The sequence below is a fragment of the Pezoporus wallicus genome, unplaced genomic scaffold (assembly GCF_028554395.1).
Source record: "Pezoporus wallicus isolate ANWC-B61680 ecotype Strahan unplaced genomic scaffold, APGP_CSIRO_Pwel_v1 contig_2871, whole genome shotgun sequence".
NCBI lineage: Eukaryota > Metazoa > Chordata > Aves > Psittaciformes > Psittacidae > Pezoporus > Pezoporus wallicus.
In genome coordinates, this window is record NW_026640775.1 from 1,137,583 (window position 1) to 1,156,443 (window position 18,861).

At 45.3% G+C, this 18,861-nt stretch overlaps 1 protein-coding gene across 28 annotated transcripts in view; it reads left to right on the plus strand.

Annotated features, from left to right (window-relative positions):
• The window catches only part of RBFOX2 (RNA binding fox-1 homolog 2), a 166,499-nt gene that overhangs the window by 98,452 nt on the left and 49,186 nt on the right, over positions 1-18,861 (plus strand). For all 28 annotated transcript variants that reach the window (XR_008973658.1, XR_008973659.1, XR_008973660.1 and 25 more), the window contains one exon: positions 13,173-13,397. Coding sequence is in view for 19 of the 28 variants with exons in the window: in XM_057420626.1 (XP_057276609.1) it covers positions 13,173-13,397 (225 nt within the window). In the remaining 9 variants the exon portion in view is untranslated. The remainder of the gene's footprint in view (positions 1-13,172; positions 13,398-18,861) is intronic.

Consider the following 18,861-nt stretch of genomic DNA (forward strand, 5'->3'; position numbering starts at 1 on the left):
GAGATGCCCTGGTGCAGCTCAGTTAGCCAGGACAGGCCGGCTTGTGCCTGTCACTTAAGGATAACCCTTTGGCTGCTGTTTATGAGAATCTCTTTCTGGCTTCCCTTCACTCAGTAGGCTTAACTGTTTTCTGAAGGCTTCCCCATATATTGTGTGACCAGCAAATATCGTGCATCTTTTGAATCTGGTGAGATATGCAGTAGAAGCTGGTATGAAAGTTCATTTTTGAGCATGGTCATGGGTTTTTTGGCCCTGTAAATTTGATACTGAGCAAGTGTCTTATATGCGATTTTGATTTCCTTTGAAATTTACTGAAAAATTTACTTGCCCTCTGAAATAGTCTTTTTAAAAAAGAAAAGTTTCTTTGTAGGTGAGAGCATAGCTAGGTCCTAGTTAAAAACCCCAAGCTTTTAGCACTATGAAAGTCAAAACAGCCCCTAGTACGTGAGCGACATGCAGATGACAGCCAAGTAAATGACTGCATTTTCTGTTACGTCCTAAACCTATCTCATAGCAGTTTTTATTTATGCCAGTGATGGCCAAGTTGTATACATCTGTTAGCATCCCACAGAGAGCCCAGCAGAGCTGCTAGCAACCAGGGAATGCCCGAGTAAATGCACTGCTGAAATGGAGAGAGGGAGTTGTGGGAGGGAGAGTCAGGCTTTCTCACTTCACGAGGTGCTGGTCCAGCTTTTGGGTTTGCTGGTCTTGGGTTTTTGCTGTTCTAAGGCACAGTATTATAAGATTTAAAGCAAATTATTTTCTCCCTGAGTGTGAACACTACACCCAAAAGCCAGAGGCCGGTAAAAGCACAGCACGCAGTAGCTGTGTTCTTCATCTCTCTGGAAAGCAGAGCACCTTTTTACCTTGTCGGGGAGTTTTTGCTTGTTTGGAAAGTAACCGGAGCTGTGCTCATCAATATTTGAGGCCCTCAGGTGCCTGTGAGGGCTGGGGGGAAGGAGGGCAGGCAGGCAGTGTGGGAGCTGGAAGGGCAGAGCAGGGAGCAGTCCTGGCCCTGCGTGGCTGTCTCCTCTCTCTTACGCTAGTAGACTTCTCATCGGGATGAATGTGCTCTGAAATATTTATTGCCCTGTTTAAATATTCATCGCTGCAAAGGCAGCACAGCCTGATGGCAGCAGCAGAGCCTCAAGGGACAGGGGCTGCAGCAGTCCCTGGCATTTCCTTTCGGTAATATGATAAAAATATATTCAGAAAAATACCAACCCCAAAACCAGGCATTCCCCCACTGCAGGATTGACAGGAGCAGTCAGGCGTACGTCTCGGTGTTTCCTCTTCATGCCAGAGACTTGTGTTTGCTCTCAGGCTCGTATGCCGGGGTGCTGCTCTTGGTTGCCAGATGCTAATGCTTTTTTTTCCAGGCCTGTATCCTGGAGTGAGCGGCTTTGTTTAGCCTGACACTGTGTGCGTGAGAGGGGATGTACAGAAGGGGAGACCGACTAGATGAAAGGGTTTAAGTTTTGTGCAGCCTGTTCTCTTGCCTTTCTGTAGGTGTGAGCAGACAAACAGAGCGAGGAGGGGGAGAATACAAAAAAAGGACCTTTTAATGCACTTGGCTGTGGAAGGTGGAGGTCTGCTGGGAGTTATGGAGGGGTAAATTTCACAGGAACTCATGCAGTAACATATTAATGGAGCTGCAGATGCTGACAGGCGTGCCACCAAAATGAGATGCTCTTACATCAATTTAGCTTTTAAGGGTTATCGATCTAGCTTCAGTAAAATTGAGCAGTTTAAAAGTGGGCCTGCCAGTAATATGCTGTAGTTTAATGTGAATATTTAGTACATAGCTGCTGTTAAACCCACGCACCTTTTATGTGACCAAAGCGTTGATGGGGTGATGACAAGGGAGAGCAGCATGCTCCCAAAGATACTGCTGAGCACAGGGGCTGCAGGAGCTGCATTAATGACACACCTACCCCCCCCCACCCCCCGACCAGGAGGAGCCATCTGAAAGGTGGTCAAATACTCTGCTGACTTCGAGCTGTGTAGGGGAGAAGTCTGTGCTGGTTTGTGGTTACAGCAGGAATTTGGTAAACATACTTTAGCTGGAAGGCCTGGGGGTAAGAGTCTTTAAAGGGAGTTTATTACAAAGGGGAAATCCTTCCTGAGACACTTGACAAATTCACTGTGTATAAACGAGCTTTATGCTGGCTTACATGGGGACACTCCTAAAAGTTAAGCGTAAGCGAAGCAGGCAGTGGCAATAACATACGCTAAATGTCCATGTAACTTCTTGTTCTGATATGAACATGGCTTTCAGGTGCCTTTTCAAGTTGCGCTTAATTTAGCGTAACTATGTGCTGCTGCGAGAAGAATAGTCCCCCTCGTGTCTCTGCCCTGGCCATATGTTCAGCCTCCTCACCACTTTGGGCATCATGCTTAGGCAGATATAAATTGAGACAGTTCAGTTTATGACCAAACAGAGAACTATTGTTTGGATTAATTTTCTGGCTATGGCTGTGGCATGCCTTAATCTTGCAACAGCCGGGGAGGGAAGCGGAGCCACTGCTTCTGAGGCCAGTTGGTAGTTTATCATATTAGGTTGTACATGAAACTGCACCTATACTTCTCAATAGCTTGCTCTTCTCCATAAGGTGAAGTCATTTGACTTATAAATGTGTCTCCTGCTTAGTTTAATCTGCTTTAATTTATGTGCATTGACTTCCACCAGCTCTTAGCTTTCCAGGATGCTGGCCTATAGGTCTAGCTTTAGAGCATCTCTTCTGGCCATGTGCATTGTAGGCCATTCTGTCTCACTCGCGTACCTCTGTTTTGAATGGCATAATGTTTTCAGCATGCAGGCATGAAGAGGTGGAAAGGACTGAGTCCTACTCACCAGCTGACTTAGTGACTGTCATTTAGAAATCAGTAAGCAAAATAAAATGGTGTCTTTTACCAGAGCTGAATTTATCAGATTCAGCTTCTGGCTATTGGTTTTCTTGATGCCTTTGTTCATTAAATTAAATATCATTAGTGCCTCCTTTTTTTTTTTTCCTCCCTCTTGCAGAAAATAATCTGTTGCAACTTATTTTTTTAATTATGAACAAAATAGATTGGGCTTTTCATGTTTTTTTCAGTGTACAGCCATGTGGCTTTTTCCAGTTTTGTGGTATTTTTTGTGACTTTTGTGTTGCCTTTTGAGTTTTTTAAATTCCCTTTAAAAATTCGTACATGGAAGCATGCATCTTATTTTTTATCTGGCTGCGGCCAAGTACCAAAGTAGCAATACTTCTGGCATCCTACTTGTTGCTTGTATGTCTGAACAACTGTAGTCACGCTGTACCAGGCTGCTGCACGGGTGAGCTGCTTCTCCATGATCCTCTGCTCCTTTCCAGAACCTCTGCTTTCCAGGGCACATAGTGGAGGCTTCCTCGAAAATGGAAAACTCCTCTTGGAACAAATGAGTAGCAGGAGATAGGAGAATGAATTGCTGGGATGGAAAGTAACTGTGAGAACAGATCAGTTTTTTTAAACCGTCAAATTTCTGTTCTCGAGTGTGTGCCAAGTCAGATTACCTCTGCCCCGCACCCTGAAATCAGTTGGATATATTATTGCTTTGTTACTGGGTCCTGGTACTTACGTCACAGATGAGTCCCATCTGCCTTGGTTGGGCTGTGTGCATCTCATCCCCAGTCTTCCCTACTGAATTCTTCCTGTACCCGTGACAGGCCAGTGGCAGCAAAAATGTGACAGGGCTGAGACATCTAGCTGCTTGCAGTAAAGAATAGAGCCCCAAGAGGAGCTTTGGTTTTGTGTTTAAATATTCTGTATACGTCTCGTCCCCCACCTTTGCTCCATAGTCACGTTTGAACGCACGGCTCCTCGCTATGGTTTCTGCCAGCTCTGCAGTTCTTTCCAAGGCATTCAGCACTCTCCAATTGATTCCAGATGTGCTCTCTGCTTCCCGGCACTTTCTCCCTTCCTCCTCCTGTGCTGGCAGGGGAGACAGGGCTGCGTTTCCCTGTGAGGTGCTGGAATTAGTGCAGGCAGCCACGAGGATTTTCCTGCTGGCCACTGAAATCAGGGGAATTGAAGGGGCCAGTGTAAGTGAAGCTGCCTAATGGGGCTTTGAGGTTTATCCATCCTTCAGGAACCAAGTCAGCTCAGCGCAGCACCTCTGTACAGCTCACTATGGCTTTCAGCTCATTCCTTTCACAGCAGGGGAGAGGGGGACAGGGAAGCCCGATGCTAAAAGTGACCTTCGAAATTCTTCTTAGAAGAGCACTGGGTATGCAGAGAGATCTGGAAGAGTATATTTCAGATAGCTGTGTCCCACTGTAAGGGCTTTGAAAATTCCTATGACTGAAGTAGATAGAATCTTTCTAAGGTACTTGAGTGAGCTTCATGAGGAAGCAGTTTGAATTCTTGAGGTTGCAGAAATAATGCTCCACACTCACTGAGATTCAGTGATCTACTTGTAGATACAGGGTGATAGTCCATTTGCAGAGCAGGAATACGGGATGAAAAATTGCTTATCAGCCTAGCTCAGGTACCTGATTGGGGTAGGAGAAGCAGATACTGGTCTTTAAAAATATGTCACTTGGAGAGCTAGGCTTCCCTTAAAACAAAGCCATGAGAAGTGAGCAATCTGCAGAATTAGCTGAGGTGATAGTAGCTGTGATGCTACCCTGACAGCCTGGTCAAGAATTACTGTGGGATGAGGTGGGATTTTGTTCCCTGTTGTATTTCCGTGTTCTGCAGCCCTTCTTTTACTGAGCAGCACCATGAACCACTGGTTAGCATTCAGAAGGAAGGCAGAAATCCAATACAGGCAGGTCCCCTGTGCCATCTTAAAGTCATGTCCATGAGTACCCTGGTGCTACCACGGACCGCTCCTGAAAGAGCAGTTACCACATTCCTTCCCCACCAGTGGCCTCCGGTTCCTGCTGCCTCCCTGTGTGAGGATCCGCAATCATGCAAACTGTGAGTGTGATTAGTTTGCTAATCTGCTGAAAAGCTAATTGTAGTTAGCTTGGATTAAACGCAAACACCACATCTGCAGCACACTTTCTCAGCTATGATTCACTATGAATCCTGGTCCAAAAGAAGAAATTTAACCCTCTTTGCCCAACATTAATCTCACTTATGTGGGGGATGCTGCTGCCACTCTGGGTGCTTGGTGGATTAACGCCTGACTAGATCCATAATATTTTGAGACTTTATTTTTACACTGATTTGTTGAAAGCTGGTTGTCTTATTGGAAAACTTTTTTCCCCAAGAACATTTGACTGTAAATATGAAGTGGAAAATATTCACTTGGAATACTGCAGAGGTGGGAAGAACACAGCCAGGGTAGGTGCTAAGGGGCCAATCTGGAATAAAAAATTGAGCCTGAGCTGTTCTCTTACTTGCTGGCTTTGCCGCTGAGGACTCCATCCTGGTGACTTTTTCCCTTGTTCCACACCCCCACCCCTTTCTCCCCAGTAATTCTCAGAGGTAGTTTCATTCCTAATATGGAATGGAAACAGATGTTGAGACCTTGATGTCGTCTCTTGAAGCACAATTCTCTCTTTCTAATCAACCCCAAAGAGCGTGAATTGATTGAAAGCATTTGTTGGGATGCCTTTGTGCCAGTAACATTTAACCTTGGTTTTGTTTTGTTTTTTTTTGTTTCTTTTTAACGAGGAGTAATGTAGATTTTGGGAGCAGAAAATCAGTGCTTTTTTACAATCTGAAAGGTATGCTTCAGGCTGGTAAGTAGATGTGGCTCTGGGCCTTATTAATGTTGCATAACTCTAAAGCTTTGGCTATATCCAACAGGAAGCCTCTTTGCAGGTTGCCCAGAGGCTTCTTAATTAAGCATGTACACATTCAGCACTGAGAGAGCTTGCATCTGTACATTGAGCTAGAGCAAAAGTTGACCATTACTGGAAATAATGACAGCATGGGGATGAGTGAGTGCTTCCTGTGTATCAGAGTAAGATAAGACTATAATTTTCTTTCATCCTTTCCTACAAAAGAGGGACTTGATCTTTCTCTCTAACTTCTTAAATGCATTTAAAGAAAAAAGGCCAGCTGTTTTATCTTACAGAACAGGTTTTGGTAGCCTGGAATAATAGAGTGTATATTGGAAGATAACTTATTCTTCCCTTGCTTTTTGTATCTAGGAAAAGGAAGGGAAAGATTAGATAATCTAGTGCAAGCTTGCACCAGGAAGTTAAAGAAAACATGCCTTTAAATGGTTAGTTAGGTGCAAGCTTGAGTGCAGGCATCTTTTTTTCTTTTTATCTTTTTCTGATTAGCTTTTTTAGGCTTATGCTAACCAGTGCAAAAAGCTTTTCCTAAATTGATTACATCTGGCTTCAGAAAAAGAATGCATGCATACGAGCTTCCCTTTGTTTTCACAAAACTAGCATAAAATTGCACCAAAAACTTGAAAAATTACTTATAAGTAGAGCACTGCTTTTGGGAGGATTCAGGAGGAATTGCTCTTGTGCCTGTGGTAGCAGAGTCAAATTCACTGTCCTTTCCTGTTACCACCATGTGTCATAGATCAAATGAAGATCAAGTGCCAGATGTGCAGATGAAATATAAACCCTCTTATTACTGTGATCCTCTTCAAGGTGCTTTTTATGCTCAACCCACATCAAGAGAGTGTTGATTTTCATCAGTCTGGGTCGCCAAACAGACAGACATGGCAGTCTTGCTCTCTGGAGGAACAGATGCCTTTGTAGTGTGGACTGCAGGTGTCAGGTTAGGGTCACATACCCCTTGAATCTAAGAACAGGTCTGTACAAAGATGAAGAATGCAAGATGGTTATATCCTTTGTATATATCCTTTTCACCTCCAAACTTCCTTTCCATAGGCATTTTACCCATTTTTCCCATTCAGAAGCTAATCTGTAATAGTGGAGAAAGTGTTATTACTTTTGAGGGATTAAGAGATGGTGTGATGTTCGTGGGCGTCATACATAGCATGATTGAGGAGTTGTAAGAAAGCCGTTATCACTTTGTCACCCTGTACATCACTTTGCCTTGTGTTTGAGTATCCTCATGACTGTAAAGAGCAAAAAACCAATTTCTAAAATCAAGGCTTAAGGTTCCATCTTGCTGTAAGAGCTACTAATGTAGGTTGGGGTTTGTGTCTGTAATAGCACCCAGCTGTGATTTTCTGGAAGGGATAATGCTTGAGTTCCTGGTGGGTCTCGGAGCATGCCTCACACCGCTTTGTATCCATTCCCATTTGCAAAGAAACTGCTTGCTGATACGTTCATTGTCAGTGTGCAAATTGTGGGATTGCATGGGGAAGAGGGTTAATGGATGTCAGAGACGCCTGAGCTCATCTAAGTGCTGGTGCACATGGCACTTCCCTCCCCAGCTTCTCCATCCCCTCTCTTTTCTGGCTCTGGTTCTCCTCCAACTCTTTGCCAGGCCATTTCAGCACTCTTAACTGGGAACAAACCTGACAATAAAAAGTGAGTTGGTTTTTCTCCCTGGGATATGTGCTGAAATGGCTCAGCACAGGATGGATGGAGCACTGTGGCTGGCAGGGGAGAGAACACATGAGTGCACAGCTGGAGGTGGAATGGAGAGCAACTCTGGAGTCATGGCTGAGAGCATGAGTCCCCCTGGAGCTCCTGCTGGAGCAGCCCTTGAAGGAAGGAGAGGTTGTGTTGGAAGAGGCTGGGGAGGGGAGCCTGCAACAGCAATCTTAATTTGTGTTCAGCTGTGAGAAGGGGGGGTGGTGGGGGGATGGAATGGGAAACCCCAGCCCATGTTCCTTATTATTCTCTGGGCATTCTCCTATATATTCTCCTGGGTAGCAGTGTGGTATGGCAGGTCCTTTCTCCCTTCTCTTCATACAGCCTGGGAGCAGCGCTTGGCCTCTTCTGCCAAAGCCATGTGTCATGCTGTGACCTGGGTTGGAGGAGGGACAGTGCGGTCCCTACATCCCCCTTGCTCACAAGGATCCCTTTCATGCACAGAGCTGGGGGCAGGCAGCGGCTCCAGGTTGAAGAGGCATACCAGGCTCTTCAGATCTGAGCTACAAATGTTTGTGCTGTTTACGAAAGGGATTAGGTTAGTGCAGAGAGCAAACAGGGGTAGCCTGGAACACACTGGTCTTCACAAACAGGTTAATTGCCCCTGTTAGCTGCAAGTCAGCTGCTTCGAGTTGTCGTCAAATGAGTTCAGTGAAGGCATACCTATTAGAAACCCTGTTCCCCGTAATAGGCATATATTCACGTCTGGGGATTACCAGAGTTGAAAGGCATATTTAAGAGATTATTTGATGTTTCATGCTGTAGCATTTCTCTTCACCTTTCTGTGATGCTTATGACTTGCAAGAGGGTTATGAACAGCACAGACCTTGTGGCAGTTTGCATGGAAATGTCTGTACAGAAATTGTACCAGTTCAGCTTCACAAGGATTGTAATTTCTGTGGTTGGTCATGCTTTAATATCTTTGCATATTGTGGCCTACCAATGCAGAAGGGATGTGGAGCTGCACTGCTATGAGGCTCCTTTCATATCCCTGTAATTACACCTGTTTCTCTAATGAGCAAAACAAAACCAGCCCTTCACAGAATAGACTGATCTTTGACAGCTTTGTGGAAGTAGGAGGCCTTTGTGTGCCTTTCTGGTGTTCCCTCTTGGAGCCCCGGTGCCGTGATCTTGGATCACCACCTGCTGTCTGCTGAAAGAATTCATCCTGTGTTGCGTTTGCTGAATGAACCACGTTGCTCCTTGTTGAGACGTGGTCCCCAGCTTCCACCCTTCTGCAAGGTACTGCTACATGCAGTTACTTACTGCTCCTCTGCTTAGCTTGGAGCTACAGAGCTTGTTAATTAAGTTAAAGCTGCGTAAACTCCTAGCAGTGTGTCCTCATTAGGGATTCTTCACTGGTATAGCTATTTTGACTTTTTAAACAAAACGTGGGGTGGGTTTGTACTGACCTGTATAGGCAAAACCCTGATTTAAGGAAGGAAATTGGTACCTGTGAGGACATGACTGGACTTTTGTAGGGCTGAGAATAGGGACCTGAAAGGGGAGCCCTGATGGATATCCTTTTTGTGCCGTGAGGGCTTGGGTGCTGATGAATCAGATGTCAACATTTTGCAGGAGGGGAGCTGCTTTGAATTCCTGCCTGATGTGGATGAGTGATTTCTGTTGGGAGCAGAGCAACAGAATGAATAGAAAACATAGGAACGGCTGTTTTTCTTTGAACCAGAGATTACCATATATTGTACTGAAGTATTCTCCTTTTTTTCAAAGAAGAGGAGTATGTGTTAATTACACTGAGTTCCAGTTGTACTGAACAGCCTTTCCCAGCTTGGTGAGCACAGGATGGCAGCTAGCGTGGTCTGTGCATGGCAGCATAAACTCACAGAGAGAATTGGTTAACCTGGATCTGCTGAAATTATTCCTGCAGCCAAATGTCCCTAAGGCTCACCTCCTGGAGACTCCAGCAGCCACCCCGCATTGTGGTTGGCTGCTCCTAAGGGGTAGTTAAGATAATCCATCACACTAGGTGAAGATGGCTAATAGTTCTTGGGGGGAGCTGCAGCCAGGCTTTCCTAGTCCTCTGATGGCATACTTGTGTGTGTTTGGGGATGGTGACTACTCTTGGACATACCCATCGTGGTCTGTTGTTGCATTTGAGTAAATGCTGAAGAGAATTTGATGAGCTAACACAGACAAGACTGGCAGTGCAGTGGGGTATGCTGTGAAGATTGCATGGGCTAAATACCTTCATGTGGGTCTCCCCTTCTACCTATGTACCTCCACCAGGAGGTTTGGGTGTTTCTCCATGTTCTTTGTACCTCCTGAGAGGTGGGAAAAGCAATGCGTGGCTGCAGGATTTTCCCTGGTGGGTTAGGAGTAGGGAGAGGAGTTCGGGTTCTGTATTTGAAGATAAATGGAGACTTTTTTTTCTTTTCTGTGTTAGTTCTTGAAAATATGAAGTGTTGTGTAAATATTGAAGTTTGGTAGAATAACAGAGGAGGTAGAATCTCCATTGGGTTTGGAGGATATCAGTATGCCGTGAAACCTGCAGAGATCACATCGGGAGCTCCTTTCTGTAGACACTAGTGGAAACAGGAGAAAAAAGTAATTGTAAAGCATCAAAGGAAATTAAAATTACAAAAAAAAAATCAGATGGGAAATGTGTACATCGTCATATCAAGAGAAAAAAATTCGAGATAGAGATACTCTATGGGACTATGAAACCTGAGCAAGCATAATGGTGATAGATCTGCAGATAACCTGAGACATTAAATTCAGGCTACATTTGTAATAAAAGGTACGATTTTTGCATGTTGGTGTGATTGGGAGGGAGTGACAATGGTATTAAAAACATTTCATTCTGCACCAGAAATCCCTTATTGGAAAATCTGAAGAAGGTCAGAGGGAAGTAATGAAGTTACCAGGTATTTTGGCTTGCAAGGTTTGATTAAGCTCAAAATAAATATGTATTATCAAAATGCCACAAGCAACAGAAGTGAGAGAGAGCATTTTTCATCCTTCAAACATTTGGAGATAATTGAAGAAGGGACAGAAGTATTTAAAAGGTTGAAATGCATTTAAACTGGAAGGAACATTGTTAACTGAGGGGTAAAAATGCTGAAAATAAGATTATATAAGGTTGATGGGCTGGCATTTTAAGTAGTCTTAAGAGTGAGATGAAACAAAACACTGGAGTGTATCCTTTGGGGAACAGCCGTGCACTGCTGAGAGGACGGCAGCATAGGTTTTGTTTATGGCTAATTAGCATTCTCTTCCTCTGATCTGGGGTACTACTGCTTTTACATCCAACTTGTCCTCAGAAAACTGGAAATAGTTTCTGCTACTGCATCTTCCCTGGAGTTACCCTGCCAGTTTTCTAAATTTAGATTTAAAAACATCAGTTTCATATTTAGCTTGTATTTTAAACACAAGAAAAGGATAGGCAACATGGGCTGTGTGGAAGCAACCCAATCTAGTTGAGGGTGTCCCTATTAATTGTAGGGGTGTTGGACTAGGTGACCTTTGAGGGTCCTTTCCAATCTAACTATTCTATGATTCTAATCTATGATGCTAAGCAGTACACCAGGCAGTTGGATATAATTAAATACAGTAAGCAAAAGAGTATGCGGATGGAGTGGAGCTAGCATGACAAGGGGATAAATAGCCTGAGTGGGCGAGTGTTGTGGTTGCTGATATCTGGTTTGGGATAACCATCATTCAGCCTCACCTCCCTCCCGTTTGTCACGCTCTCCCTGCAGATCTTGGGGATGGTTTAAGACGAGCCAGAAGCTCCTTGCTTTGAAGCTGACAATGGCAAAGGAGTGAGCAGATGCAGAGGGCTGGTGGAGCTGCCCTCTTTTTCAGAGGTGAAAACCTTCCACCCTGTTCTGCTCTCAGGAGATGTGCTGGGTGTGTGGAAAGCCTCCACAGAGCTGCTAGCAGGCGATGCAGGGCTGCAGCTGCCTGGGGCAGTGTGTGCAAGGACCCAAGCACTGGCTGTGACTGGCGTGCTTGCCTCAATGCTTCTTTCTCCGATAAAGCTGCAGAGTTTTGTGTTCCTGCAGGCAGCAGGGCTGGACTTCAGTTAATGAGACTGCCCGTTCGGGTGCGGGCCAAGGCTGCAGCTCAGCTCTGCTAAGTGGTATTGAATGCCCTTCCCTCTCCTTCTCCCCAGCTGCGGGAGCACGTGGCCACGTGGCCCCCGAGGGAGGCAGACCAGATAGACTAATGTCAGAGCAAATTTGGGATTCAGCCAGTGTCTGAATGACCCGGTGCTGGCTGGAGGTGCGCTGCGTTCATCATTGTTTCCTTCGCCCAGAAGGGAAAGCTGCAGGTAGGCTGATAAAGGGACTGAAAGGTTTGTCCGGCTTCACTGGAGGTCCGTCAGCCCCTGCACGCTCTCTGCTGACAGGCTGCTTGGTAATTCCTACTGCCTTTCCGATCCGTGGGACAAGGTCTGCTCCGCTTTTCTCCATTGATTTAAGTGTGCTGGTGTCAGAATAGACTCGGAGCACCCCCGGGCTCTGTGGTGGAGGACCCAGGGCTGGAACAGCAGCCAGAATTTAAAATCAGGATTAGTCTGTTGACACACACATAAATCAAACAGCCCTCCTATCATAAATCTGTTCCGTGGATTTTCTCTCTCCCCTGCTGCGGCAGTGGAAGCAGTAGGAGCGGTGCAGCAGCCTGGGCTTCAATGTCAAGGCCGTTCTCCTTTGCCCCAGGTGGCTGAATGAATACAGCTCCCTTCTCCCGCCTCGGTGAGATCCCTGCAGTGGCTGCATGCTTTTGTGTTTGCCTTGGGTGGTTTTCAGGCATGGTGGGGTAGCATTTTAATTGTCCTTGGGGAATATATTTTGCATGGTCAGTTGTCTGTTTCTGAGTCATCTGGCTGGTGTCAACTACATCTAAGGCAGTGCTAAAAGCTGCTAAAAAGTTCACTGTCCTAGTGTAGAGGTCTCTGTGGGATAGTGTAAGCTGGGGGAGGAGTGAGTTATTAATGCCTTATGTGATGGTAGTGTGATGTGTGGTGCTCAGCACTGGGAGGGAGGGAATGTCTTCTAGGTTTCCAGTCTCGGCTCAGTTCCCCACAGCTCTTCGGTGTCTTCTGTATGGCCAGCAAGAAGCAAATGGGATATTCCTGAGCACCTGTGCTCTGTATTTGGTGCTGCTGGAGCAAAGGAGGGAACTGCTGCACAGATGAGTTTTAGAGAGCATTCCTCTTTACACAATAGGGAAGTGTGCTCTGAACCAGACAATGTGCTTGCTTGTGAGCAGGACCATGAGGGTCAGACTGAAGGAGCTGGACCCAGATATGGTACTTTTAGGGATATTGAAGAACCCTGTTCTTCTGTCTGTGTTTCCTTCTCTGTTCCGATGTTTCAGTGCCTCTTTCCGCTTCCAAAATACTGCTTTACTGTGCATAAAGCCCTGTGTGAGATTACAGGGGCATGCAATTTGCAAGCCCCATAATTGGTTCTTTGTGTGCCACCCAGTAGTGAGAAAGTTGCCCAGAAAGATTAAGAAAATAGTGTCATGGCTCAGAGAAGCAAGGCGTGCTCTTTTTGATAGAGAAGATAATAGAAGACTGTGCAATATGATGGTGGCAGTGGGTGGGATATTCACATGAACACCTGTGTGTAATTTCTCATGCTGATGGTTTGATTTATCTTCTGTAGTATACAGCTGTTTTCTCCTTTTCCCTCTCTTCAGGGTAACCAGGAGCCAGCAGCAACTCCTGATGCAATGGTGCAGCCATTCACCACAATCCCATTTCCGCCACCCCCACAGAACGGGATTCCCACAGAGTATGGGGTGCCACACACTCAGGACTATGCAGGCCAGACCAGCGAGCACAATCTGACACTCTACGGAAGCACGCAGCCGCATGGAGAGCAGAGCACGAACACAGCCAGCACGCAGAACGGATCTCTCGCAGTAAGTGCAGAAGGGTGAGGAGCCAGGAGAGCAGCACAGTGCTGTGGGGAAAAGCAGCCATTGATTAGGCTGCTGACTGCTTCTTAAGTACGCAGCAAATCAGTGGTAGGCTTGAAAAGGAGAGAACGATAAATAAAACATAGCTTCTGACCTTCTACTACCTTCCTCTTGTACATGTTCTGCTTGTGAATTGGTGTTTGCAAAGAGCAGTAGTACTTGGGATCATGGTGTTTTTACCATGGAGGCATTGTCTGAAGACAGTCCTTTACAAAGGTGTTAATTACCTTGTGTTAATTGGCAAGCAGTTCAAATGAATGTGATGGAGGCAAATTCTGGAAGGTTGATGGTACAAAGGATTAGGATGAGCACATGCATGTAGGTGTAATCCCAATGTGTCTTTATTTTCAGGAAGTTAGCAGAGTACAAAAATACTTTCACTTTCTGAAGATGGCAAGGAGCTTCAGGGGGCAAAGATAGGAGAGGACCTCTTAGCTACTGGGCTAAACAAAGCTACTTTGCCAGACAAAGATTTTCACCTTCTTAGGTTTTTTGCTTTTTTCTTCCCATGGCCTGGAACTGGCACTGGGCAGCATGCTGGCAGATTATCCCAGCAAAAGCTTTATCCACCCCTTAAACCACTTGTTAAGACTTAACTTCCTAATAAAGAACCTTATGGTGAGCCTTCGGTTCTCAGGGGTGGATTTAATCTGTTAATGCTTTCAGTTTTACTTGTAGTTGGGTGTCTGGCTCATAGAGATTATTTTCCCCCCCTTTAAGTACTGAGTGAATTCAGTGCCAACAATTGGAAGAGCTGATAGGGCCAGCTCAAGTATGCATGGTCCCCAGGATGCACATCTGCCTCTTCTGAAGTGGGCGGGGGGCTGCATGGTTGGCACCGCTGGTTATGACTTTGGTATCTATGAGTTCATCCTAGGAATGCAACAACTTCAGCATCTTGAAGAAGAAAAGGAGTACAAACCCTGTAAAGTGCATTGATAGTGCATAAATGAAGCCTCAGCAAACACAAATGTAGATGAGATCGGGCTGAAAATAAAACTTCGAGCTGGTGCAGTATGCAGAAATGCAAGTCATCATTTTAGTACCAGGTTGCCCAGTGCTGTTCCAATTCGTAAGGTTTGGGCTGCCCGTCTCCAGCAGCTATCTCAAGCGCTGCCAGTTGGATGAGAAAGCTGGAAACAGGGAATAAAACAGGGCAGTGGCTTTCCTGTGTATTTTTTGCTGTTCCCAGCCTTGCCCAGAGCTTTAGAGTGTTCATTTTTAATGGAAATGATGCGAGCCTTGACCTTGGATGTAAGCTCTTGCCAGTCCTCCTGCTCCTCTTCCATATTAGGAGCCATCTCCGTGGCACTGCAGGCCTGAGCTCTGTGTTTCATCAACTGATGCCGGCTCCAAGGAGCCTGCAGTGCTTGGGGAGGCTGGCTAGCCTGCAAGGGGAGACTGGGAGCCCATCTGTGCCAGAGGGAGCGTTGCTGGGAGACTGCTGGGAGGTAGTGGTGTTGCCAGGAGGCTGTGGAGGGAGCCTGGCTGGCAGGGGTTATGTGAGAAACAGGCTCAGTAACACGTAACGCTTGTACTGGCTGATGGAAGCAGGTGGGTACGTCTGGTCTGACCATTTGATGTGGTTAAAGATGTGTGAGCTGAGCATGTGGAGTTGGGCTCACAGGCCATGGATAGCTGGGAAAAGAGTATGGGGGCAGATGAGCACATTGCTGCTGCTATGGCTGGGATTGATCAAACTCAGAGGATCCCAGATGGCGGCACATGAAGAAATCCAGGGGGAGGGAGAAGGCAGCTCAGATAAGGACCTTTCATGTGCCAAACTTTCACATGCACAGGGTCCTGGATCTTCTGACTCCCTTTATCTTTCTGCTTAGGACTCCTGTATGAAGTTATTTTGATTCTGTGGGCTGCCTTGGGATGTAATTGCTTGTAACTTTTCTCCTTCTCAATACGCTGATTAATGATGTAGGAACTAGGGGAAGGAGGAAGACTCAGTAGTTACTCAAACAAAAGTGTGCTATTAAAATACAACGGAACAACTTAGTTATTTCACCCTGAACATTTATAGCCAACGTCAAGCATTTAGTCCATCACACATGCTTGTTCTTACTTACAGGACATGTGGACTTGACTGCTATCCTTTAAGGTATCTTTTCCTTTCACCATTCTGTTGTCTTGCTCAAACAACAGTGCTAACTTCAGCAGAGCAAAAACTCATCACGGGTGATGTATGGTCCTTCCGTCCCATTACTGCAACTGACAAGTGCAGCTGCTGTCATGTGAAGGCGATACACCAGACCAGACAGCTGGTACATTTTTTTGTTGCTGAGTTAAAGCCTGTGCTCCCGTGGGATGATTCAGAAATTCCTTCAGCCAGACAGATAAGGTCTCTCTTTGCTTTTAAGAATAAGGCCTGTGCTTGGTCCAGTTGGCAAAGATAGCAAAAGGTGTGCTCAGATGGCAGGGTTTTCTTGCTGGTAGCCTTTAGGATAAATGCAAAAGTAGCAGAGAATATGGAGTGGCTTAAAGGTCCCTCACGGAAAGGGAATTTCCATTTGTTTGGCAAGATGTTACACAGCAATGTAATGGGGTCTATAAGAATGTTCCTAACTGTAGAAGCACCTTCTCATAGAAACTTGGCAGATTCTGGTGAGGAAGTCCATTTGAATGAGTTGAGTTTGGTGGTGTCTGAATTAATAGACAATGGTCTGGAAGCCTGAGGTCAAACATCAGCAGTGAACTTCAGTAAAATAGACTTTGAGAGTCAAAGTCCATGCCTTCCTACGCAGTCTAAAAGCCTTGAGCAAAAGGGGAATGACTGGTTGGTGTCATCAGCTAAGGATGAGCTTGATTCTGGAGGTCTGAGTGTAGTGGAAAGCATTCAAAGCTTTCAGAGCAGGGGCATGGAGAAGAAACTGGCACAATAGGTTGTGTAATACAAACAGCTTAGTATTTTGGAATCTTTTTTTTTATTTTAGGATCAAGCCTCATCCGTGGGGCTTTGTTTCTTGCCTGGCATGTGGGTCTCCCAGGCTTCATCTCCAGGCATCTGTCCTTTCTCTTGATACTGTCCCAAAGCACAGCTGAAGGACCTGGATTAAAAATAGGCTGAGGTACCAGACCATATTTGGCCTACTGAGTCTGCCTGTTGCAGCCTGTTGTCTCTTCAACCATTGACACTCTGTTTTCACTTCTTATGGTGCTGGGTCCCCTGGTTACTTCCCCCTTCCCCCTTCTTGGTTTACATTAGTGTGCTTATCCCTAATGGAGGCCCCCAGCACAGATAGCTGTGAGTGGAGATGCTAACGAGCTGCAGTACCTCTGGCAGCTGAGCTGATCTAAAGATTCACTGCTGTCAGAAAGGCGAGTTCTGGCTTTAAGCACAAACTCCTGCTCCTTTTTACTGGCTCTGGCATTCCTTATGTGAGCTACTTTAATTCACTGACCTGGCAGAAAGCTGCCCAATTCTTTTGCTGGGTTAATGAATTAGAGCAGCTCTTGGAGGGATCCAGCGAACACTGCTCTTGCAAGGTGAGCGTATGGAGTGCATGGCCAGAAGCCGAGAGCAATTGTCAGCTCTCTGCATCTCCTGCTACTCTACCCGCAGAGGGAAGATTAATCATCCGCTGAACTAAAAAAGCTTGCTTGATAGTAAATGCAATGCACTTAACACTGTGAGCTGATTATTCAACTCATTTCTCTTGTTAATGTCAGAGGGAAGAATTTGTGTGTCTGTATAAATTATGGAATGCAGCTGGAGGTATAGAAGTAGAGGAATAAGTTTATGTAAATTACTTCGCATGAAAATGGCAGGTGCTGTCGCCTTGGTGTTGCGTTGTCATGAACCAGCATCCAGCATCATTTAATTACAGAGCATAGTGTCTCTCAGCTTCTCAATGTGCCATACTGAAACATATTTAACTCATCTGCTGTATGATAAAGGGATATTGACTTTGTGACTCCTTAAAGAAGACCCATCTGTGGTGGGAGACCCCTACATACTGTGTTCAGAAGCAAGACAGGGAAGCTGCTTGGTTATCTGGCTGTGCGTCATACATCTGGCAAGGGTTTGGAAAGAAGGGAGCCAATGGCACCAAGGGGCTCCTCAACTGCCTTTTATAACACATGGATGATATTATAATGATGACTTTCCCTTGGGTATTTTTTGCCTAGTTTGAGATTGCAGAATTTTCTTCTGTAATTATTTTTCATCACTTTAGTAATTAAAGCAATTGCTCATGTGAGGTATTTCAGGTGAAGAGTATGTTTAATGAATATCCTCACTTGTCTTTCAATACTGCTGAGCAGGTAGACACTGGGAAGAATTACCTTCAAATAAGTAACTAGCTGCTGATTGTTTGGCCACCTCAGCTTGGAAATTGCTGTCTTGAGGTAGCAAACTCTGACATTTAGCATCAGGAATTTGCTTTGAGTATGAGGCAGATTATTTTATTATTTTGAGTATGAGGCAGATTATTGTCAGCACTTGTAGGCTTGTGCCTAGTGAGACAAATTTAAAAATGATTTTGAAAGAGAAATAGGAAATAAACCAGCAAATATCATTATGTTAGAGTATACAGCTGTGGTACTTCTGCATATCTCTCAAAGGCTGTAGCAGATCTAGAAGTAGTACAGAGAAGGATAATGGTAGTGATGAAAGGGATGTAGCAGGTTCTCTATGAGAAGAAATGAAATCTTCACTTACAAAAAGAGCTGACAGGAGTGAAGGCATATGACAAGTACATGCATACATATGGTCTGAGAAATAAAATAGGAAACTGTCTCGTTTTCACTTACAAGGATGCACATAGGAAATAATCAGGTGCCACGTGTGGAAAAAAACAAACCCAACCAGGTTTCTGTTTCTTAGTTTTTTCCATATAACCAAGAATTTAGGATTGGAACTCCTGTCCGTAAGGTGCTTTGGAAGTTGAGACATCAACTGGCTCAGTTTGCTGGAGGCGGATCTTGAGAAAAATCACTGCATATTTGCCCTGATCTGTGTTCTTCCACAGATGCCACAGACTTGGCCACTGTCAGAAAACAGCGGGCTGAATGGATCTTAGTCTATCACTGCTCCATTGACAGTGTTACTTCCTACTCTGTTAGAGTATGGTGGGGCAAGGAAGGGGTTTTGTGTCTGGTGCATAATTCTTCACTTGTTTTTCCACCAATCCTGCTCAGTAGATACCAGTTCAGTGGTGGGTGGCGGGTTGTTTTGACGCGAGTTCTTCACTAGAAGCTGCAGAGATCTTCCCACGTTGTCTGTGCTCTCCTTTGCAGTGGGAAGATTGCCTTCTGCCAGTCATAGCTTGCAGTCCTTGTCTCCACACAATTCCTCAAGCTCTTGATTCAAATAGGTCTCTGGGTTTGGTTTCTTTTTTGGATCCAAGACTGATCTAGAAGCAGTGGAGTGAGCACAGTCTGCCTCCCAGATTTTGTA